This window comes from Neofelis nebulosa, chromosome 12 (assembly GCF_028018385.1).
Source record: "Neofelis nebulosa isolate mNeoNeb1 chromosome 12, mNeoNeb1.pri, whole genome shotgun sequence".
In the NCBI taxonomy this organism is placed as follows: Eukaryota; Metazoa; Chordata; class Mammalia; order Carnivora; family Felidae; genus Neofelis; species Neofelis nebulosa.
In genome coordinates, this window is record NC_080793.1 from 66,761,453 (window position 1) to 66,786,356 (window position 24,904).

Below are 24,904 nucleotides of genomic sequence, written 5' to 3' on the forward strand. Positions count from 1 at the left end.
CTTTTCTCATCTAGGGAGCCTCAAGCCCCTCATTCTTTGCTTCCTTTTTTTGGGAAGACATTTTAGGCACAAGCTCAATGAATGCAAACGTGATAAAAAATGTTCATGCTTTTTCTTCTTTTGTCTGTTCATTGCTGTAGGAAGAAGGGAATGCTAGAATCCTTCTCCTGGAAGCATCTTCATGGGTTTCTGCCAAAGTGGTAGAATATCCCATTCAAAAATTATCAGTAAAGTTTTCAAAAAATAGTAAAAGATATTGTCTTGTGGATTATAAAGTTCTGCTGTATCCATGATCTAACTTGGAGCAGGTGTCAGACAGATCTCATTATGAATGTGCTTCCATTCTTTCTGGAAGGAGGGGTGCTAATGGGGGCTAAGGGTAAAGGGCACCTGGAGGAAGGTTGTCAGTCAAGGAAGAGGGTGGGAAGTGAATTGTCCCCTGCTTAGGGTACATCAGTTGTTCTCAACCGGGCTACCTGTTAGAGCCACCTGAGGATTCCTTCAGCAAATACATGGCTTTAAAAAAGGTGTGGGGATGTAGAGAAATTATTTTCCTGCCATGCTTTCTTCATAATTCAGTGAACATATATTGAGCATTTACCACATTCTTGGGTGCTGTGGAAACCAGTATAATAAGCCACTGTTCTAGCCTTCAGTGAGCAGATAATCTACCAGGAAAGGTATTCCCATGAACAGATCACAAACTGCTGTGGAAAGATGACAGGGGTGTGCCTGGTGGTGTTGGGGCCAAGGAAGCCTCTGGAATGGATCAGGAGGGAGAGTAGGGAGAAGCTCATGGTAGGCAGACAGCATTCCTGTGGAGTGAACACCATAAGTGAGGGTGAAAAAGAGAGGAGCATCTTGCTGGGTACTGGTGGCCACAGGACTTTTGTGGCTGTTGAGATGAAAAAGGCTTGAGTGGGTATAGCCATGCCACTCTTGGCGGGAAGAGTGCGGGGATGGGGCAGCCAACCGAGGGGTCGGTGTAAGACAAGTGTGTGCCTAGTGGATTCCAGAGGCTGAGACTGGCTGAGTGAGGTCAGTGGGACAAGAGGCAATGCCAGCATGGGAACAGGGCTTCCTTGGTGAGGCCTTAAGTCCACCATGGGGAACTTGGGGATTCTGGGTGAGACCAGAGTGATCTTGTTGGTATTTTAGAAGGACCCTGCCCATGACGGTGGAAGTTAGGAGACCTTTGCATACTGATATTCTAAAACATAAAGCTAGATAGAATTTTTCTTACGTCGCTTGAAATGGTAACGAAGAACAAAATTAAATTAGTTAAGTCTGTCCCCAAATTTCCATCTTAAGTAATGCAAAGCCACCACAGGGCAAATTTCTCATTCAGTCCACCAGGCCATTATTTGAGGGTGATACTTGAAATTCCTGTGCTGGGAAGCCATGGTCCTTTAGTTTTGGGGTTAGTAATGATGGCAACATGTCTGACTTTATGAATTGGCTCTTTCCCTTCACCTCCCACTGCCCATTGCAGGTTTGTATTTTTATAAGATTGAATTCCAGTTAGCGTTGTTGGGAGAATACGGGGCTATGACAATATCCTCACGGTGTAAAGGAAGCAAGGTTGAGAATCACAGCTTTGAGACACGTTGCACTTGGTCTGTATAAATTGGAGATTTGGCAGCAATGAAGGGAAAAGTGGCTTATAATAATGGTGTCTGGGCCTTTTTTTTTTTAAGTTTATTTATTTTGAGAGAGAGAGAGAGAGAGAGAGAGAGAGAAAGAAAGTGCAAGCAGGGGAGGGGCAGAGAGAGGGGGGACAGAGGATCTGAATGAAGCAGGCTCTGTGCTGAGAGCAAAGAGCCTGATGTGGGGCTCGAACGCACAAACGGTGAGATCATGACCTGAGCAGAAGTGGGATGCTTAACTAACTGAGCCACCCAGGTGCGCCCCCCCCCCCTCGCCACCCCCATCTGGGCTTCTCTGATGGAGTTTTGGATTCCCTTAACAATTTCATTCAGTCTTTCGTCTTCTTAGGTATGGAATTGCGGGAAGCGTGAACGTGACCGGGGATGAGGTGAAGAAACTGGACGTGTTATCCAATTCTCTGGTGATCAACATGCTCCAGTCCTCCTACGGCACCTGTGTCCTGGTCTCTGAGGAGAATAAAGACGCGATTATCACCCCCAAAGAGAAGAGGGTGCGTGTGGGGACGGGATGCAGTTCCCCTAGCCACCAGTAGATGGTACTACTGAGTTGGGAAGAATCTGGTTGCTTTTCTTTAGTTCCTGGGATATTCCTATTCCTTAACTTTTATTTTCTGGGGGGGGGGGGGGGGCGGGGAGATTGCATACTTTTTTAGAAGTCTTACGCTGTCTAGTGGAAAAAAAAATCCACAACAGGGGGGTGATTCATTCAGGGTAAAGAGTAATTTCCTGAAAATGCCTCAGTGGGTGGGGTTTTGTCTTCATTTGCCAGGAACAAGTGCTGCATTTTTTGTGGTTTCAAAACCATCAAGTCCAGTAAAAACTAGAGCTCCTGGGAAGAGCAGACCTGTACTCTTCCCATCCCCACTTCTATTCTCCCTCTCCCCAACACACACTTCTCCAAGGGGCTCTGGTTTCATCAGAGATTTCTTCATTCCTGACAAACTGTTAGCCAATATAGAAAAGAAACTGTAAAGATTGTGCCCTCTTGCCTTAATACAATGGCAAACTTGGTTAGTGCAGGGCATGACCAGGCAGGGTCTGTAGCTACTCTGGTTTCACAAAAACAGTTCATTGAAGTCAGAGGTTTGCTAGTGGCCAAAAATTCAACCCATGTCCAGCTGTGATACAAAGTAAATACTGGGCCTGGGCCTTGTTTTATATATTGGGTGTTGGAGACCATTTCTTCATAATTAGCTGAGAGGATGAAAAATGTAAAAGCAAATGTATGAAACATCTACCTTATACCAGGGACTGTGCAAAGCACTTTACTCTTGTTGTCTCACACAATTTAAGCTAAATCACATCTATTATTTTCAACTTTCAGTTCCCACTGTTACATGCCTCTCAATCATCTCTCCTATCTAATCTATTGTTTTCCTCCCCATTTGGCCTGATCTATACAGGTCTTAGTGCTGGTTCTTGAATATTCTATGCCTACTTCCACACCAGTTCTTTGAACATTTTCCAGCATATGCTAGATGTTCAAAAGATATCTGTTGAATGAATGCATGAATGATTGAATGGGTTCAGTTGAATTATCCACAGAGAGAATGGGAAATTTCCAAACTTATGGATTATCCCATTTTTAGCCCATCTCCACCCCCAGTGAGAGAGGGAAAAAAAAATAGCTTAAGCTAGGGCATTAAGTCACCAGAAAGTCAGGGAAAAGTAATTTTAGTGGTGGGAGAAATGACTTCCATCTTACTTGATGTTATATTACCAGTATTTAATTAGCCTAATTAGCCAGGAAACTCTGGTCCCCATCACTAAAGCTCTCCCAGAACCTTGCACACAGGAGGCCTGTAAAAAGTATCTGATGATTTCTTCCCGTGGAATGTTGGCTGGAGCAGCCTGTGACAGCGGTGTGGGTGGGCTGGAAAGATCCAGATCTGTCTTCTGGCCTTCACACAGGACAGGTGGGTTGGATGCAGCAAAACCTGGGACAGTATTTTTATTCTCCTGACGTATGTATACATGCCAGCTCTCTTAATAAGACAGATCCAGAGGCCCTGGGACATTGTTCTGAGGTTTTCTGAAGTCTTTTGGCAAAATTGCTCCCCAGTGAGAAAAGCCTGTCTGCATAGAGGTTCAGAAATAATCATGAATAAATCCATAACTGACTTTACTGACTTTACTGTGGATATGGGTAGAGCTCGCTCAGGTTTATCTTCGGCTCCTCTATCTCTTCCCAGCCAGGTGCCAGTTTCAGACATGGTTTCCTCTCACACCCTCCACTGCTATGAGGCCCCCATGGGCCCACCCTGGAGGGAAGGGCAGAGCCAGAGGAGGCACGGAGGTGGATGGGATTTCCGCCACCCCATGTGGGCATCGACTCATCTGTCTATGGGCACGTTGGCCCCGAGCTCAGGATTCATAGATGCTGACACACTTTGCCCTCCTTAAGTAATTGCAGTTTTTGGTAAGGATATCCCTTTGCTCTGGGTCACTTTTGATGTAGTGGTACCGACCATGCACTGCCACTTCACAGAGTGTATTGGTTGGAAGGGCACCAATCAGGTGGTTTTTCTCTCTGTGCATTTAGGGGAAGTACGTGGTCTGCTTTGACCCACTGGATGGATCTTCTAACATCGACTGCCTGGCCTCCATTGGAACCATCTTTGCCATCTACAGAAAGGTGAGTCTGATCTTTAATGCCTTTTCCCTCTTGGTGGCTTCTGGAAGGTTCCTGGCCTGGGAGCCACAAGTTTGGAGTTCTAGCCTCTATCTTCCCACTGACCAGACCCACCATTGTAAGCAAACCATAACTCACTCTGGCCTCGGGCTCCTCATTGGAAGAGCTGATATGGTAATTTTCCATCTGCCTTCTTCACTGCATGGGTGGGAAGGTAAAATAAGAGGACAGATGAGTCTTGGTTTTAAGAAAATGGGAATGACACAAATATCAGATAGAGTATTAGGTTCCAGGTGGCATTTGAGGACTCCTCTGTTTCTTCTTTATGTTTCTCAAATCTTATTGCATTAGTTTTCTATTGCTGCTGTAATAATTAACCACACATTTGGAGGCTTAAAATAACCCCCATTTAGTATCTACCATTCTGTAGGTCAGAAGTCTGAAAGGCATGACTGAGTTCTCTGCTCAGGGTCTCATAAGGCCAAAATCTGGGTGTCAGCCAGCCTGGCTTCCTATCGAAAGGCTGGGGGGTGGGGAATTAGCTTCCAGGCTCTTTTAGGTTGTTGGCAGAATTCAGTTCCATTCTGCTGTAGGATGGAGGTCCTTGGGTTTTGTTTTTGTTTTTGTTTTTTTTCTGGCTGATACTGGGATCATTCTCAGCTTCTAGAGGCTTCCTATATTCCCGGGCTTGTGTTTCCTTTCTCCTCCAAGGCAGTGAAGGCAGGCCAAGTCTTGCTCAGGCTTCTAATCTCTCTGATATCCCTACTTGGCCTTGTCTCCCCTGTCCTCAGCCACAGAAAGTTCTCTGCTTTTAAGGGCTCATTTGATTAGATTGGGCCCATCTGGAAAATCCACAATGATACCTCTCTATTTTAAATTAGTGACCCTAATTGCATCTGCAAAGTCCCTTGTGCCATGTAATGCAACCTAGTCACAGACTCTGGGCATTAGGACCTGTTTGGGGCCATTTCGCGTATACACCACATACCTGCCAACAGAGGATCTTATGGGTGGGTTGGCGACCACCCAGTATTACCAGAAACTTCATGTCACACAACATAGACCACAGTATATCTCAGTTTGAGATCAGTCCTCACTCTAATCAGAATGGCTGGGCCTTTTCCCCAGGGGGGCTGTCAGGCCGAAGGGACACTACAGGCTCTGGATGGTCTTAAGGATTGTTCGGTTGGGTAATCTGCCCTCTGGGCTGGTCTTAGAGGCCCATACCTCTGGCTCCACAGCACACATTCTTTCCACTAAACTATGATCAAACACACACAGGCATCACTGATTTCTATGCTACCAATTTGGCACTAATCATGTAATGTGTATGTAATTAACTTACTATGAGTGTTTTCCTTCATGCTCTTAGATTATAAATGTGGGGGAGGATAGGGTACATCCCATGTCGCCCAGTGTGTTGTCTGTAGATATTGATATTGCACGATTATTTGTGCTTGGCTGACGGTTTTCCAAAGAAAGAGGCCAGAATTTGATTTTCAGGGGCAAAAGCTTAGCAGAAACCTAACCTTAGCAGAATATGTGAATTAGCCTAAGCTTTCTTTCTGTGAAGAAAATCAAGGAGCAGGATGGGGGCTCTGTTACTTCTGTTTTGGAGAACCAAATGTAAGCCAACCCAGCCCAGGCTAGAGGAATATTCTGAGAATGTTTCCCAGTTGGTGTTTCTCTCTCTCTCTCTCTCTCTCTCTCTCTTTTTTTTCTTGTGAAGAGAGAAAAGGAGAATTTTGCTGAGGGAGCAGGAGAAAATGACCCAAGACACTTTCTCTGGTGTTTGAGAAAGTGAAAGACTAATATGATATTTGAAGGTTAAGCCAAAATGAGATAGGTGTATAAAGGAACATTACTTCTCTTTTTGAAGTATAGCTTGGAAATAAAAATAAAGAGATAGGTGGTATGATCTTTATGAGATTCTGAAAAAAGACACCAGTTGTATCTTTGAGGTAGCTTTCAACATTGGCTTTTTCATTGTGGCCAATACTGTTGACTGTTGAGCATGAGTCAGGAACTCTTCTGCCCACCTACAAGCACAGTGCTCCTGGGTCACTCATCACCTCAGCCCATGAGGCAGGTGCACACACTGCTACCATTTTTTTTTTTTTACATTTTTTTTTTTTTACTGGGGAACAAATTGAAACACAGAGAAGTTAAGTAACTCAACTAAAATCACCAGTTGGTACGTGAAGGACAAGAATTCAAACAGGCTCTCCAACTCTGCCATCATGGCTCTTAATAGCTCCTTGCCCCCACTCCCAATTTTACTGAGATCTAATTGATGTATAGCATTGTATTAGAATAGGTGAACAACATAATGATTTGATATATATAATATATGTATATTGAAATGATAACCACAGTAAGTTTGGTGAACATCCATCACCATAGTTAAACAAAATTTTTGTCTGGTGATGAGAGCTTTTAAGATCTACTCTCATAGCAACTTTCAAGCATACAATCAGTATTGTTAACTATAGTCACCACACAGTACATTACATCCTTAGGATTTATTCATCTATTTACTGGAAGTTTGTACCCTTTGACCACCTTCACTCATTTCCCCCTCACCCTTCCACCCCTACTTCTGGCAACTACCAATATGTTTCTAGAAAATAACATAGGACAATATCTTCCTGACTTTGGGGAAGGTAAATATTTCTTAAATAGGACACAGAAAGCACTAACCATGAAAAAAAAGGCTAATAAACTGTAGTTCATTAAGATTAAGAACTTTCATTCATCATAAGACAAGATAAGTGAAAAGACTGGGAGAAAAGATTTTCAATACATATTTCCAACAAGGAACGCCTATGCAGAATAAATCAAGGACTTCTACAAATCAATAAAAAAATACCATCAGTATAATCAAAGGGATGGGCAAAAGCTTGAATAAGCACTTCACTAAAGAGATATTTTCCACACAACTGGTTAATAAGCACAAGGAAGATGCTCAAAGTCGTTAGTCATCTGGGAAATGGATGTTAAACAATGAGACATCATTCATCCCCACAAGAATGGCTCAAATGAAAAATGTATACCAAGTGTTGATGAAGAAACTGGAATTGTACATTGTTGACGGCAGTAAAAAGTAATACAAATACTTTGGAAAGGTTGGCATGGCACCTGTGATGATAAACATGTAGTAATACATTGTGGCCCAGCAAGTCTACTGCTGGTACTCACCTAGGATAAGCGAGCACTTGTGACTGCCCAAAGACATGCACAAATCATTCACAGTAGCCCCTAACTAGAAAACAAAGCCCAAGTGTGTATCAACATTAGAATGGATAAATAATTGTGATATATTCATATAACAGCAAACTACATAGCAATCAAAAAGAACAAGAAGTTTCTGAATGCAAAGACATAGATAAAATTGCAAAGACGTAATGTTGTGAAACATAAGCAGATGCAAAAGAACACATGCTTTGTAATTTCATTTATATGAAAACAGGCAAAGGCGATTATCCTTTTGATGTCCACATGATACCTTTGGAGGCTGTGATAATGACTGAAGAGGTATCCAGAGACTGCTAGGTTGTTGGAGATGTTCTGTAATTTTTTTTTTAATTAAAGTGTATTTATTTTGAAAGAGAGAGAGAGAGGGAGAGTGACAAGAGCAGGGGAGGGGCAGAGAGAGAGGAAGAGAGAGAGAATGCCAAGCAGGCTCTGTACTGTCAATGCAGAGCCCAATATAGGGCTCAAACCCACAAACTGTGAGATCATGACCTGAGCTGAAGTCAGGAGCCAGATGTATAACCGACTGAGCCACCCAGGTGCCCTGGAAATATTCTGCAAGCTAATCTCAGTAGTTACATGAATATATACTACATGTATGTAAAAATTCATTGAACTGGACAATTCAGATTTGTGTGCTTTGCTATGTTTAAGTTATACCTCAACAAAAAGAAAAATAGTCTACTTTTCCATACCCTCTACCACCACCAAGGCAATTGAGCCTTTGCAATTGTCACTAACTTTACTGGTAAGTTGCCATATGATGCATCCCTTCCTTTACCCGTGACAGATTTAGATATTTTATTGGGGTAGGAAGAAATAAAAAGACCTGAGAGGGGCACCTGGGTGGCTCAGTTGGTTGAGCATCCGACTTTGGCACAGGTCAAGATCTCACAGTTCATGGGTTTGAGCCCCGCATCAGGCCCCCTGCAGTCAGCCTGTCAGTGCAGAGCCTGCTTTGGATCTTCTGTCCCCCTACCTCCCTGCCCTTCCCCCATTTGTGCTCTGTCTCTCAAAAAATAAATAAAACATTAAAAAAAAAAAACACCTGATAAAGATAACACCAAATCATTTGCAAACTATTCTGAGATTTTCTGGGAGAAGTGTCATGGCAATAGAGATTACTAATGTGAAGTAGATTTTTGAAGTCTCAGAACCAGAAAAAAATGAGCCTTTCTTTTTTCCATGCACTAAAGTAAATTACAGATGGTTTAATGGACTTGGTGGAGAGATGGGAGATGAAACTGGAGCAAAAACAGAATAATATTTGTCTGGCTTTGTTTTGATGTAGGGGAAATTCTATCTAACCATAAAGACAAGAGAAGAAAATAATGTGGGCTGTAGTTAATAATTTCAATTACTAGAAAAACTGCACTGCAAAAGAAAAGGACACTGTAAATAAAATTAAAAAGCAGATGACAATTGAGGAAAATAGGTGTAACAAATATATGGCATTAATATCTCTCATATGTAAAAAGGTATTACAATAAACAACAAGAATACAAACACCCTGAGAGAAAAATATGCAAAGATATGAAACAGGCAACTTACAAAATAAGAAATAAAAATGGACAAGAAGGCTATGAAGTTTACTTTGTTAACTATAAAAAATGGAAATTAAAACAAAAGAAATATCATTTTTTTTTCAGTCACCAAATTGGCCAAGTTGAAAAGATAGTGCTCTTTTATGTTCATGAGGTTGAATTAAAGTGAATGCTTTTTATCACTGATGGTAAAGCTATAAGTTAATGCAGTCTTTCTGAGGGGCAACTTTTCAATATATATCAAAAGTCTTTCACCCAATAATTTCATTATTTGGAATTTCTCTGGGGAAAATAATCAGGGAAACATGTATTTGTTCACTAGACTGTTCATCTCAGAGTTGTTTTGATATTGAAAAAAAGGAGACATCTAAAGGATAAAAAGGGAATACTATAAACACCTCTACCTGCATAAATTGGACAAGTTAGATGAGCAATTCTTCAAAAAGCACACTCTGTAAAGAGGATGAGCGCAAAAGCTACAGAATGAGAGTTTGACAAAGGACTCAAAACTCAACAGTAAAAAACTCGAAACAATCCAATTAGAACATAAAACATAAAGAGACGTGTCACCAAACAGGTGAAAAGAAGTTCCTTGGCAAAGAAGCACATAAAAGATGTTCAACATCACTAGCCATTAGGGAAATGCAAAGTAAGACCATGATGAGTCATCACTACATACCTAATAGAACCCCTGAAATAGAAAACAGTGACAATACCAACTGCTACAAGGGCATGCATTGTTAGTGGAAATGTGAAGTGACACAGCCACTCAGGAAAAGTTTGGCAGTTTTTGCATTTTTCCCAGAGAATTGAAGATTTATGTCCACACAAAAACCTGCACGTGATTGCTCATGGCAGCTTTATTTGTAATAGCCCACAGCTGAAAATAACCCAAACGTCCTACAACAGATGAATGGTTGAATAGTGATACATTCATACCATGGGGAACCACTCAGCAATAAGATGGAATAAACTATCATTACATGTAACAACTTTGATGGATCTCATGGATTTCATGCTGAGTAAAAAATTTCAGAAGTTCACAAACTTTATGATCCCATTTATGTGATATTTTCTAAAAGGCATACTTATAGAGCTGGATCAGTGGTCGCAGGGGTTAGGGATAGCAAGGAGGGGCGGAGGGTGGGAATGACCATAAAGGGGTAGCATGAGGGAGACTTCTGTGCCTGATGGTATAGTTCTGTGTCTTTATGTGGTGTCTACACATGTGACAAGATGGCACAGAGTGGTACACAGACTTAATACCAATGCCAATTTCCTGGTTTTGATATTGTACTGTAGCAAAATATTTACAGTGCAACTATTGAAGGAAATTGGATGAAAGGTACATGGGATCTCTGTACTATCTGTGCAACTTCCAGTGAATCTTTAATTATTTTAAAATAAAAGGTTAAAATTCAGGAAAGTCTAAATTTATATAAGAGGTTGATGAAATTTGGGAATGCCTTGCAATTGCCTGTCCAGCATGCTCCTGAAAATGTATGTATGCATGCATATATATGCACATGTATTAACTTGCATGGATGTTTGCATGTGTGAATCAACTGAATGCCATAACCATGTGCCAGATTGCACCTCATGGTGGGAAAACAGTCCTGAACAAGACAATTGGCACCTGCCACCATGCAGCTTATAATCTATTTAGGAAGGCAGACATTAAACAGCACTAATGAAGGTGTGTTGGGAGCTTCCCAGGAGAAGCACTAAGTACCTGGAAGACTAACCAAGAGGTCAGAGAAGGCCTCCATGGAAAGATGATGCTTCACCTGGGATGTGAAGGTTAACTATGAGTTCCTCAGGCAGAAGGTGTGAGGAGAAAAGATTGGGCCATGCTGGCTAGAAAGAAGGTCATATACAGATTCTTGGAGCTCAGATGCAGGGTGGTGGAATGTTCAAGAAGAGAAAAGAAGCTCGGTATTTTTCCGGTGTGGGGCCTGGGTGTGGGGTGGAGGATGGTGTTGGACAAGGCTGGTCAACCAGTGGGGGACAGATCACGGAATACCTGGTAAAATGAGTTAAGAATATCAGACGTTGAGGCAGTGGGAAGTCAATAACGTGTTTTAAGCAAGAAGTGACATGGATCAGAGTGGGGCAAGGGTGGAGTTGGGGGATCAGGAAGGAGGTAAAGGTCACTTGGGGCCAAGAGGTGATGGTAAGGATGGAGAGGAGGCCATGGAGTTGTGAAGAGTGGGTGCTAGGAGAGACTGGGTTCAGTGAGTGGAGGGCATGGGGTAAGGGCAAGGAGGGTGGTCAGGGAAAGGGAGGGGCAGGTGACCCTGAGGTTTCTACTGGGCAAATGACAGTGCCATTTGCTGAGACAGGAAGCAATGGCAGAAGAGCAGGGATTTTGGGGTTGAGATGGGGCAGACAAATTCCATCTTAGATGATATTGAGTTTGGGGTATCTGTGGGATACCTGACTAGGGATATCTGGTGGGCAGGTGACTCCGAGGCTGGGCTCTCAGGGGAGATGAAGATGGAGGACTGGGAGTGTGTGTAGGGCTTTGAACTCTGGTTGTGGGTGAGATTACAGAGCAGTGTGCAGACTAAGAAGAGAGCTTTATTAGTTAGGGCTCTGGTGTAAATGGCAGGAATGGCAGGAATGGATTAGGAAACTCCAAGGTAGGAATATGGCCAGCCTCAGGGAAAGCTAGGACCAGAAAAGTGTCTCTTATCTTGCCTTCCTGCCACCTGGCCAGTTCACTCCTTCTCTCTGTGGACCAAGTTTTCTCTGCTTCTTTGGCCAATGGCAGAAGAAAGGTGCCATCCCACAGCTCCCAAGTTGACATAAACCAGAGTGTTCTAGCCCCAAATCTGGATTTCTGGGTAGACTGTGATTGGGGCAGTTTGGGTCAGGCATCTACCCCAGACCTCATTAAATTTTTCTGTCTCACAGCAATTCAGAGTCTCCACATTGGATAGGGTGGCAGTTAAGAAAGTCCATTTTGTACTGCGGAGAACCAGGAGGAATACCTGCATTAAGGGATCAGAAGAATAGGGGATGGCAAAAACAAATGAGAATGCACAGCGAGAGAGTTCAAAAGAAGTCCATGAAAGGTTCCTGGACCCAATTCCAACATGGGGATGCCATGGGGTCCCCACATAGCATCAAGCAATTCTCAGACACCAGCAGGTGTCCAAGAAATCAACTCAATTCTGACACTATCTATCCGGAGATAGCATCAGATTCCAGGGGTTAAGGGCTCAGTCCTACAAGGCAAGCCTGTACTTCTGACCAACATGCTATAGATTGAAAGCTCCAATGACTCCCCCCACCGCCCCTGCCAGCAACTCAATTCAGATGCCAGTCGAGAGCCCAGGTTTTTCCTGTGCTTCTGACTGGTTATAAATCAGAGGTTCCCAAGACCCCCTCCTCAGGTTTGATTAATTTGCTAGAGCAGCTCACAGAACTCAGAGAAACATGTTGTTAGATCACCAGTTTATTATTAAAGGATATAACTCAGGAACAGCCAGATGGAAGAGATCCCTAGGGCAGGGTAAGCGGGAAAGGGTGCAGAACTTCCCTGTCCTTTCCAGGTACACCACTTTCCTTGTATCTCCAGATGTTTACCAATCCAGAAGTTCTTCAAACCTTGTCCTTTTCGGGTTTTATGGAGGCTTCATTACATAGGCATGGTTGATTAAATCACTGGCCATTGGCAATTGATTCAATCTCCATCTCCTCACCTCTCCAGGAGGTCAGAGGGTGAAGAAGAAAGTTCCAGCCTTCTAATCACGTGATCACGTGGTTGATTCTCTGGGCAACCAGCCCTCCTTCTTAGGTGCTGTCCCAAAGTCACTCATCATCATGACAAAGACACCTTCATCACTCTCAACACTTAGGAAAGTCTGAGTGTTTTGGAAGTTGTGAGCCAGGGACTGTGGGCAAAAACCAAATATATAGGAGAAATGCATTTTGGTCATCTGAAGGAGCAAATACATATTTCTTATAAATCACAATATTGCAGTCCAGAAAAGAGGGAAGTGGACAGATGCTTAGGAGAGACCCATGTCTCTCACCTAGGAAGGTGACAGTAGTCAAGGGACCCAACATTGCCCAGGGGTTGGGTCAGGAGGACTGGACAGTGTGCTCCTGATAGAGTGGACAGCTGGTAGCCTGCGGTGGTAGCAGGAGAAGAAAGACAGCTATTGTAGACAGGCATTTCAGACTCCAGGATCTACATGAAGACAGAGATAGGGCAATGGCTAGAGGGAAGTTTTGGGATCTGGAATGTATTTTTTGTTATTTCTTTAGACCAGAGAGTTCTACCTGTTATTAAAAGCTAGTGAAGCCAAGGGGAAGGAGTGGTTCTCCTCCAGCCATGGGAAAGAGGCCAGAGGGCCACCGAGAGGGTGCTACCCTGTGCAAGGGCTACAGGATCACAGCTCAAAGATAGAACAGCCTCTGGTCAGGGAAAAATCAGTGGGAAGGAACCCTAGTTTCATACACAGAAAATGTGGTCCTTCTGATGGCCGAATGGAGGTGTTTTAGGAGCATCAATGGTGAAGACTAAAAGTTTTAATTAAAAACCTTTCAATTTTCTGAAAAGCCTTTAGAGCTCATTCTTTAAAGCTGTGGTTCCCAAACTAGCATGTTTCAGAATCACCTGGAAGCTTGACTCTGGAGGCCCAGAGTTTCTGATTCTGTAGGCCTAGCCAGATTGGGGGAGGGGGGGGGACAAATATTTGCTCTCCTAACAAGATCCCTGGGGATACTGATGCTGCTGGTCCACTTTGAGAATCTGCTCTGGGGTCTGGTTCTCAGAATCTGTATGTGACCAGTAAATCTGGAAGTAAGGCCAATTTATTGAATATGTGTCCAAGTCAGATGGAAATGTAATTATTTGCAAAAAAAAAAAGTTATTTAAAAGAATGTAAGATGGGAAAAGGAAAAACTATTAAAAGGAACATGCCATTTTTAAAGAAGGGTAAGGTTTGGTAATTATAATCAAGTTGTTAGGATTTTGTTTGCAACGGTCAAACTAGCCCCATGTTCTGTGACAGTGTTGAAGGATGAAGGATGCTGGCTTAGCATTGGGAGATGTGGGTCTGTCCCAGCTTTATCACTCACTGGTTTCAAGATGTTGTGTGGGTACCTCCCCTGACCTCCATCTCTTCTCTTTTATTTTACTTTTAAGAAATTTTTAAATGTTAATTTATTTATTTTTAAAAAATTTTTTTTAACATTTATTTATTTTTGAGACAGAGAGAGACAGAGCATGAATGGGGGAGGGGCAGAGAGAGAGGGAGACACAGAATCGGAAGCAGGCTCCAGGCTCTGAGCCATCAGCCCAGAGCCCGATGCGGGGCTCGAACTCATGGACCGCAAGATCGTGACCTGAGCTGAAGTCGGACGCTCACCTGACTGAGCCACCCAGGCTCTCCTAAATGTTTATTTTTGAGAGAGAGAGAGAGAGAGAGAGAGAATCCGAAGCAGGCTCCAGGCTCTGAGCTATCAGCACAGAGTCCAATGCAGGGCCTAAACTTACCAACCATGAGATCATGACCTGAGCTGAAGTTGGACACTTAACCGACTGATACACCCAGATGCCCCACCAAACTCATAAGTTTTGATAAACTTGCCTTTTAGAGCATAAGGAGGAGGGGAGGAAAGGAACCTTCGAGAGGTATTGGGGAAACTGGGTTATGAAATAGAGTCTCAGCTGCAGCTCTGTCCCTCCATCGAGAATATTTGTTGCTTCTTCCTGGGCATCCCCACCTGTCCTGTCTCTGAATTCTCACTCACACCTGCATTGCTGCCATGGCAAAGGGGGAGGCTTCCTGAAGAAAATGTTCCGAACTGTAGACATGGGCTCATTGCGGTGTGGGGATGGAGGTGGGGAGCAGGCAAGGACTAGGCCTTCAAGGTACAGCACATGGAACAGGGAAGAGCCCTGGGCCAGGCTGCCTGGGTTTGACTCCACCTCTGAGGCTTCTTGATGTCGGGTGAGTTATCCAAACATTTAGATTCTGAGTGCTTCATCTACACAATGGAGTTGATAAAGATTTTTCCCTCTTGCTTATGACTATGAAGAGAGGCTGTGGTTTTAGCATCTTGAGTGATTTCTTGGCAGGATGCAGACAAATGTGTTCAGAAACCAGGGAGAAGTCCAAGAATGGCCTTTGCAAAATGGCTCAGGTAGAACTGTTCATTAATATGGCAGCTCATTCCCTCCAGGTGCATGTGCTTCAGCTCAAAATGCTGAGAACTGCGCTTCCTTCAGTGCCAGCGGCCTCTGGCAAAGGGTTCTGTCCAGAGACAATAACACACCATGTTCCTCTTTTCTCTTCCGCAGACCTCAGACGACGAGCCTTCCGAAAAGGATGCTTTGCAGCCAGGCCGAAATATTGTGGCTGCGGGCTATGCCCTCTATGGCAGTGCAACCCTTGTGGCTCTTTCCACTGGTCAGGGAGTGGACCTCTTCATGCTTGACCCTGTAGGTACCCAATATGGCAGCATCAGTACTTAGGACTCCATGTGCCTCTGTGCTTTAATTCCAGTCCCCTGGGATAATTTTCTGGTCATTCTTAATACTTGCTTTTTGGGGCCAGAGAGTCTAGTTGGTGAGCCAACACCAACATCAAAAAACGTTAAAGACTTTTGTGTAATGGAGGGCATTTGAAGGGTTCCTAGGGGTCTGTCCTATCAACCCAGACCCTGTCCATAAGGAGTTTCTAATCTAAAAATGTGTTAAACCTCTTTGGCTTATGGGAATACAATGATTTAAAAAATCATAATGTTGCCAATGTCTAGACAGTAACATGGACTTTTAGAGCAGCACCATGCAATAGAACTTTCTGTGACCATGGATATGTTCTATAATCTGTGCTGTCCAATTTGGTAGCCACTGGCCCCATGTGGCTATTGAATACTTGTAATGTGATTAGTGTGATTAAGAAACTGGGTTTTAAATTTTATTTTATTTTAATTAACTTAAGTGACTACCCTATTGGACAGCTGGGTTTGTAGGACTGCCTCTAACATACATGTTCTTCCCAATTAAGTAAAGGATGTTACTGCATTAATGATAAAGCTCAAAATGAAAGCTGAAATGGGCAGGTCTTGAGGACCAGGAAGCAGGAGTCACAGGAATGGGCTTGCAGCTTGGCCAGTCTGGTTTGGACACTACCTCTGATTCTGTGTCTCTCACTCCAGGTTCACTTGCCAGGGAGGAGAATTTAATTTGCCAAGATAAGTCAAATGCATGAACTGAGCTAGAGGAGGCTCAGTCTAGTCTTCCTAGATTGGCATCCACTGAGGAGAGTTAGTTCTTCAAAGGGAGTCAGGCTGCTTTTAGGAAGTATTACTCCACACTGGGCTGTTCCAAAGCAACAAATGTCCACAGCAAGTTATTAAATTTCATGAACTAAAAACCACCAAGAACTTGCCTCTAATAAAAAGAAGTTGGGTTTACTGAACAAGGGAGGATGTGTTCTAGAGGAACTGTAGAGTGTCGTGGTAGGAGGGAGTTGGGATGGACTTAACTATATAGCAAGTGGGCTTTTGCTTGATCTCAGGAGGATTCAAGAAAGAGAGGATTAGTTCTGGTTTGGGAGTTGTCTAGAAGTGGGCACAATTAATGATTGTATATCAATAATTTTTATCTAGGAGGTGGGAAGATTAAAGTGAGGGTAGAGATTCATTGGGAAAGAAGCAATCATCACATACAGAAGAGAGGGATGCTTAGTTACTTTTGTGGCTGTTGAGTATTCTTATCATTGTCTTATTTCAGACATGGTCAACATGGTCTTGCCTCTTTATACTCTTGGACTGTAAATTCCTATGTTTATTAGGAACCTTCTAGTCTAGCTGCCAGCTGTGAGCTGTCATCGTGGGGGATTTTCACTTTCTTAGTCTTTGAAGTTCATTAAAGCTGATTTACATTTCCAAGCCTGGTTTTCCTCTTAGTGACTTAGAGAGATATCTAGCCTTTCAAAGTGATACCTGCAACCACCTAATCACATCCATAAGTACTCAGATAAACAGGTACCTGAGGGATGTCCTTATAATACCAGCACTCAGATAAAGGGGTACACTGGGGATATCCCGCAGAGCAACCACAGTGGGGGCACTGCCACATTTTTATTAATGATTCTGAAGATTTTAAAAATTTTTATCCATTTTACTCCTTATGCCAAGTGAATACAGTTTCTGATGGAAGGGATTTTCTCCTTAACTTGTGTAAGAGTCACTGGGATATCAGGAACTTTTAATGGTTTCTAAGACTGAGTCATTTACATAAATGGACCACCCATTGGTAGGGCAACTGCATCGCCCACCTTTATGACAAATCCAATCCGTGAAACTTCTTCCTCTCATTGTCTATGGCCAAAAACTCCCTTGAAACATTAGGAATTAACTGGGGATGAGAACTTGGGGGATAAATACTGCAAGCTTCCCTATAAATGAGTAACTGGGCAGGCAGTGAACATTACCAAGGAACCGTTCCTGCTTTCCTTTGAATTATTTCATCTCTTGCTGGTGGAGCTATGGAAGGATGTGGCACCCCTGGGTTCCTCCAGCAGCCCCACATTTTCTGATGCTCTCTGATTGCTCGGCAGTGTGCTGTGGGCTTCTGTTTCCTGGTTTCTCTCTTCTTCCAGGTGTTTCTCTTCATCTTTCTAGGCTCTCGGTGAATTTATCCTGGTGGAAAAAGATGTCAAGATAAAAAAGAAAGGGAAGATTTTCAGTCTGAATGAGGGCTATGCCAAGTATTTTGATGCTGGCACTTCGGAATATGTGCAGAAGAAGAAATTTCCAGAGGTGAGTGAAGGAAGCCTAACACAGTAGCAGGGAGAATGCTGCCTCACTGGATCCCTGTTTGGGTGGTGGCTTTGGGAGCCTGGCTGACAGAGGTCGGTGCCACTGGTTATGGCTCTGGTTGGTATGAGAATGACTGACCCTGCCTTTCTTCATAAATGACCAAAGTCTTTTATAGCTAAAGTTACCTACTCAAGATAAAATTCCCCAGTTAGTTTTTTTAGGAGACATTGTTTATGAAGAAGACAGACTACATTTTCAAAATTCAGGATTCAGGCCTGAACTTCTCAAGTCATTTGTTTACTGAGCTACCACCTATGTATATTCTGGTCATTCCATTTTAGATGGAATAATTAATTCTATTTGAAAGTCCCATTCATATGCCCTAGTATCAGGGCCTTGTGTTTACCCCAAGCTTTAGGATGTTTTTTGTCTCTCAAAGGGATTACCACGTTCTAGACTTCATGTGGCTGTTAATGCAGCCCAAACACTGCAGTCAGTATGTCCACCATACTAAGAGAGCTTTTAAGACAGGCATGGGAGCAGAGTCAAAGAATTTCTAGACCAGAAGTGTAAATTCTGGTCTAAGTTGGAAGAGGGGCTCAAGCTTGTTTACAAGTGGGACCCTCTTTCACCAAACTCTGGGGCATGTCATTGGAATTAAAAAGTCAGTGTTCACTTATCACAGAAATGGTAGACTGCTGAGCCCAACATATTAACCAATATTTCTATACGGAATCAAAGATGAGACCCTTTTAAACAGCAAAGGAAGGTACCTATTCCCCAATATAAAGCAAATCTCCAGAATCCTCCAGTTGCCTTTTAATGTGAAACCTGAGATTTACTATGTATCTGTTCTTAGCATAAAAGGCATTGTTTTGCCTATAGGACGTTTTGGTTTTGCTTGCTTACTTTTACATAAAATCCCTTACAAGTTCCATAAACTGAAGACTAGGGATTAGTTGTTAGGGAAAGTCGCTTTCTGGCTTCAGAAAGTTTAGTCTACATGCAAAGGCTGGAAACTAGTGTGAATGCTTGATAATTTTCTCAGGCAATGCTTGAGAGTCCAGGGAGGTACTTTCTTCTGGATGTAAAAACAATGATCCATTTTGACTCAAGTGCCAGATGGTCTTGGGAGCGTCCAATTCTGACTGATCAGAAGAACAGAATGAAACCTAGAGTTGGATCCCAGAATTTCTACCTAAAAATACAAAAAGGAATTTTGACTTTGGACAAATGGGAATACACTCAACAGGGTGGTGGGCATCCTCCTGGCTGTAGTGGAGGTTTGCAGTGATCCCTTAAAGAAATTAAAAGAAAATTAGGGAAAATAATCTGTGCCCCCTTCCTCAAAAATTCTCTGTGAAGAGAGAGGGGCAGAGATGAAAGCAGGAGAGGTTGGCCTGATGGGTGTTGGCTTGAAGCTGTTGTTTTATTTTATTAAGTACTTTTTACTATTTTTAAATAAAGGAAGGCCCAGAGTTACCTGAGTGGCTCAGTCAGTTAAGCATCCAACTTCATGTCAGGTCATGATCTCATGAGCTAGAGCCCCTCATCAGGTGAGCTCAAGCCCCGCTTTGGGCTCTGTGCTGTCAGCATGGGATTTTCTCTCTCTCCTGCTCTCTTTCTCTCTCTGCCCCTCGTGGGATTCTCTCTCTCTCTGCCCCTCTCTCATTCATGCCCCCCCCCAAATGAAGAAATAAAAATTAAAAACAAAAAAAAAACAAAAAAGAAAGGTCCAAAGAAGAAGGCAAAAGATAGTTTGCAATGTTTCTACTTGACTGAAACTCTGATTTCTATTCTTGTTAACAAAATTTAAAAAGTAATATATCTCAAAAGTTGAACATAGAATTACAATTTGACCCAACAATTGTGCTTTTATGTATATACCCCGGATAACTGAAAACAGGGATTTAAACACACACACACACACACACACACACACACACACGCACACACACACACACACAAAGCCCCACCTTATACACAAATGTTCATAGCAACGTTATTTATAATAACCAAAGATGGAAACAATTCAATGTCCATCAACTGAAGAATGGATGAATAAGTGATGGTACATCCACACACGGTAATATTATTCAGTCACAAAAAGGAGTGAAGTACTGTTGCATACCACAGCATGGGTGAGTCTCAGAAACATTTATGCTGAGCAGAAGGAGCCAGATGCAAGGACAAGGTTAAGGTATAGAGTCAGATTAGTGGTTGCCAGGGGCTGAGGGAGGGGATGGCAGGGTCTACTTAATGGGTATAGGGTTTGCCTTTGGCTGATGGAAATGTTCTGTAATCTGACAGTCATTGTTGCACAACATTATGAATGTGTACTAAATGCCACTGAATTATGCACTTTAAAGTTGTTAATTTTATCTGATGTGAATTTTACTTCAATTTTAAAATGTGATCTAAGATGAGGAAATGTAAAACATACAGAAATATACAAAATTAAAAGCAAAAGCCTCCCCCCTCCCATACCCCAAGCCAAGTTGCTCTTTCCAGGGATGACCACTGCTCAGTGTTGCTTCTATTCTTTGAGCTGGGACAGCGGGAGGGATTATGCACATCCATCTCCATATCTACCCCTTCACCCCTTAAGATCAGGTAGAGCATATTAGTCTCACCTGATTTTCTCTTTCATGACTTGAAGATTGTTCTACACAAGCACAGACAGATTTGTGGCATTGACTGAAGGGGCTGCCCAGCCTTGTGTTGAGAGGACAGAATGAGCTAATTCCTTATGGAGAAAAGCTTTGCTTGCCTCTGATTTTCCACCAGGAGACCCAGAGCTGCAATGGAGATGCCCAAATGTGTACACTCGTGACCTTGTGCAAGTAGATGTGCACAGCACATTGCTTACTGGGGTTACTGGATCAAAGTATATGAGCACTTAACATGTTAATGTTATCAAATACTCTTCCACAAAAGTTGCATCAATTTAGTCTCTGGTGCCATATGAAAGAGTACCCGTTTCCCTGCATCCCTGATGGTGCTAGATATGGTGAATCTTTAAAAATTTCTGTCCATCTGATGGTAAACAATGAACCTTGTGGCTTGACTAGTGTGTAATTAATTATGATTTATGTCATACATGTTTGCTTGTATTTATTAAGCATCTACTTTTGTCTTGGTAAATTGCCTATTTCTATCTTTTCAAATATTTAATTAGTATTATTTATCTTTTTCTTGTTGCTTTGTATAAGTTCTTAGTAAATGAAGGAAAATAGCCTTTGTGTGTTATTCATATTAGGAATATATCGGGACTTTCAACTTTTGATCCTATAGAGATGCTTACAATTTCATGTTATATTTATTTATTTTTATTTATTGATTTTTTATTTTTAAAAATTTACATCCAAATTAGTTATCATATAGTGAAACAATGATTTCAGGAGTAGATTCCTTAGTGCCCCTTACCCATTTAGCCCATCCCCCCTCCCACAATCCCTCCAGTAACCCTGAGTTTGTTCTCCATATTTATGAGTCTCTTACATTTTGTACCCCTCTCTGTTTTTATATTATTTTTGCTTCCCTTCCCTTAGGTTCATCTGTTTTGTCTCTTAAAGTCCTCATATGAGTGAAGTCATATGATATTTGTCCTTCTCTGACTAATTTCACTTAGCATAATACCCTCCACTTCCATCCACATAGTTGCAAATGGCAAGATTTCATTCTTTTTGATTGCTGAGTAATACTCCATTGTATATATATACCACATCTTCTTTATCCATTCATCCGTCGGTGAACATTTGGGCTCTTTCCATACTTTGGCTATTGTTGATAGTGCTGTTATAAACATGGGGGGGTGCATGTGTCCCTTTGAAACAGCACACCTGTATCCCGTGGATAAATGCCTGGTAGTGCAATTCTGGGTTGTAGGGTGGTTCTATTTTTAGTTTTTTGAGGAACGTCCATACTATTTTCCAGAGTGGCTGCACCAGCTTGCATTGCCACCAACAATGCAAAAGAGATCCTCCTTCTCCGCATCCTCACCAATATCTGTTGTTGCCTGAGTTGTTAATGTTAGCCATTCTGACAGGTGTAAGGTGGCATCTCATTGTGGTTTTGATTTGTATTTCCCTGATGATGAGTGATGTGGAGCATTTTTTCATGTGTCAGTTGGCCATCTGGATGTCTTCTTTGGAGAAATGTCTATTCATGTCTTTTGCCCATTTCTTCACTGTTCACAAAAACAAATAATATTTGTTTTTTGGGTGTTGAGTTTGATAAGTTCTTTATAGATTTTGGATACTAACCCTTTATCTGATATGTCATCTGCAAATATCTTCTCCCATTCTGTCAGTTGCCTTTTAGTTTTGCTGATTGTTTCCTTCATTGTGCAGAAGCTTTTTATTTTGATGAGGTCCCAGTAGTTCATTTTGCTTTTGTTTCCCTTGCCTCCGGAGATGTGTTGAGTAAGAAGTTGCTGCGGCCAAGATCAAAGAGGTTTTTGCCTGCTTTCTCCTCGAGGATTTTGATGGCTTCCTGTCTTACATTTAGGTCTTTCATCCATTTTGAGTTTATTTTTGTGTATGGTGTAACAAAGTGGTCCAGGTTCATTCTTCTGCATGTCGCGGTCCAGTTTTCCCAGCACCATTTGCTGAAAAGACTGTCTTTATTCTGTTGGATATTCTTTCCTGCTTTGTCAAAGATTAGTTGGCCACACATTTGTGGGTCCATTTTTGGGTTCTCTGTTCTGTTCCATTGATCTGAGTGTCTGTTCTTGTGCCAGTACCATACTTTCTTGATGGTTACAGCTTTGCAGTATAGCTTGAAGTCTGGGATTGTGATACCTCCTGCTTTGGTTTTCTTTTTCAAGATTGCTTTGGCTATTCAGGGTCTTTTCTATATATTTATTTTTTGTTATATCTAATAGATTTTGTGTACCAAATTATAAATTAATGTATTCATGTTTCCTTTTTCTGTGCTGTCCAATACATAGCTACTACCCACATGTCGCTATTTAAATTTAAATTAATTACCATTAAATAACATGTAAAATTCCATTTTCATCTATACTAGTCTCATTGCCAGAGCTCAACAGCCACATGTGGTCAGGGGCTGCCATGTTGAACAGTTGAACATGGTGATAAAAAGCATTTTCATCATCACAAAGAATTTCATTGGACAGCCTTATTCTAAATTATTTGTGAGTTTCTCCTTTTAAGTCTATCTCCATCTTGAAGTAATTTGGTTGTCAAGAATGAGGGTAGGAGTCTTACACACCTGTTTTCTAAGCAGCTAGCCCAGTGCTGCTCTCTATATAGTGCTCTTCCATGTTGATTGGAAGGTCATGTTAACCATAAATGAATTTCTTGTCTATCTTTAGGCCCAGGACCATGCTCTATTCTGATCTACTGTTTGGTGTTTGCATTTCTTCTTTAAATATGTAAACATTGTTAGTTCACTATATGTTCTTAGATTTGGTAGAGATACATATGTTTCTCTTGTTCTTCATTTTCATAAATGTTCAGGTTTACTTTGGCAGATAATTTTAATATCATTTCTTTCGAGTTTCTTCCCCAAAAAGTCTTGATATTTTCTAAGAGTTTTAGAGTCTTAGCTCTTATGTTTAGGTCATCTATCAACTTTGAGTTAATTTGTCATATGGTATAAGGTAAGCTTTTCGGTTTTTTGTAACATTGGATTATTCATCTTCTTACCATTGAATTGTAAATTCATTTATTTTTACTCATTTATGTATGCTAGTCTCCCCCTTTAGTTGGTGATTTCCTTGGGACTGTCTTCCCAATTTTGGCCTCCTCGGGGCCCAGCCTGGTGCCTGGCATAAAGAAGATGCTGAAAAAAAATTGTTTTAGTGTTTATTTATTTATTTTGAGAGAGAGAGAGAGGGAGAGAGAGAGAGAGAGAAAATCCCAAGCAGGCCCCATGTTAGCATGGGGCTCAGTCTCATAAACCGTGAGATAATGACTTGAGCCAAAATCAGGATTTGGACACTTAACTGACTGAGCTGCCCAGGTGCCCCTGAAAATTATTTATTGAGCTGAATTTATACAAGATTTCTGAACATGGCTACTCATGTTGTTACCTAGGAGAGCATATTGCAGATTTTGCATTGCATCTCATCCTCAGGGTTTGGAATCACCTACAGTGCCTGTTTTTATTGCATTCCAATTTGTTTTGTTGGGTGAATTTCTCTTGCTGTCTAATCCAAGCCTAAATGCTTTTGGGGTCTCCCTCTTTCCTTAGAAGCCTTTAATAGTTAATTTCCCATGCGTTGCAAACTTCCTAACCCAGGATACTTTGGTAATGGAGTATCTAATTCAGATGAGCATCTTATCTCCTCTCTCTGCCTTTTAGGATGGCAGTGCTCCCTATGGGGCCAGATACGTGGGCTCCATGGTGGCTGATGTGCACCGCACCCTGGTGTATGGAGGGATCTTCCTATACCCAGCGAACCAGAAAAGTCCTAAGGGCAAGGTAATTCTCTTTTGTCCACTGGCTCTGGTCAGTAAGCCAGTTGGAGTTCCCTTTCTCTTCATGTCTGCTTTTTAGTTACTGCTCTGTCCTTTTCGCGTCCACTTGTGAGTGGGCATGTGGAAGAGAAATGAAGGCTATTTCCCATTAATGAATTTGAGGCTGTGGGAGAGACAAAAATTGTCGTTGTTGGCAATTTTCACTGGCCTTCACTTCCCCTTTTCCTCATGCCTGTAACTCACCGAGTCAGCTGTGTTCATCTACCACTTTCTACATATTGTGCCTGACCTGTAGCTTCAGCACCACCTGATTCTAGATTAAGGATCCTTTAAAGATCTAATGAAGAGTATGGACTCACATTCCAGAAAAAAAATGCACATAAACATACACACTACATACGTTTTTAGGGGGTTCACAGATGACCTGAAGTCTACCCATGAAGCCCCTAGAGAGTTCCCAAACTCTAGAATAAAAACTGATCAGAACTTATTCAATATTTCTACAAAGGTAGCTCCTGGAAGATCTTACTGCTAGTTTATGACACAAACCCCAAAATACTTGTATTATTAGGTGGGAAT

General features: G+C 42.1%; 1 protein-coding gene across 1 annotated transcript in view; it reads left to right on the forward strand.

Moving 5' to 3' along the window:
- The window catches only part of FBP2 (fructose-bisphosphatase 2), a 30,845-nt gene that overhangs the window by 2,874 nt on the left and 3,067 nt on the right, over positions 1 to 24,904 (forward strand). The window contains exons 2-6 of the mRNA XM_058695521.1: positions 1,996 to 2,158; positions 4,210 to 4,302; positions 15,412 to 15,552; positions 17,742 to 17,879; positions 24,210 to 24,329. Coding sequence (XP_058551504.1) covers positions 1,996 to 2,158; positions 4,210 to 4,302; positions 15,412 to 15,552; positions 17,742 to 17,879; positions 24,210 to 24,329 — 655 coding nt within the window. The remainder of the gene's footprint in view (positions 1 to 1,995; positions 2,159 to 4,209; positions 4,303 to 15,411; positions 15,553 to 17,741; positions 17,880 to 24,209; positions 24,330 to 24,904) is intronic.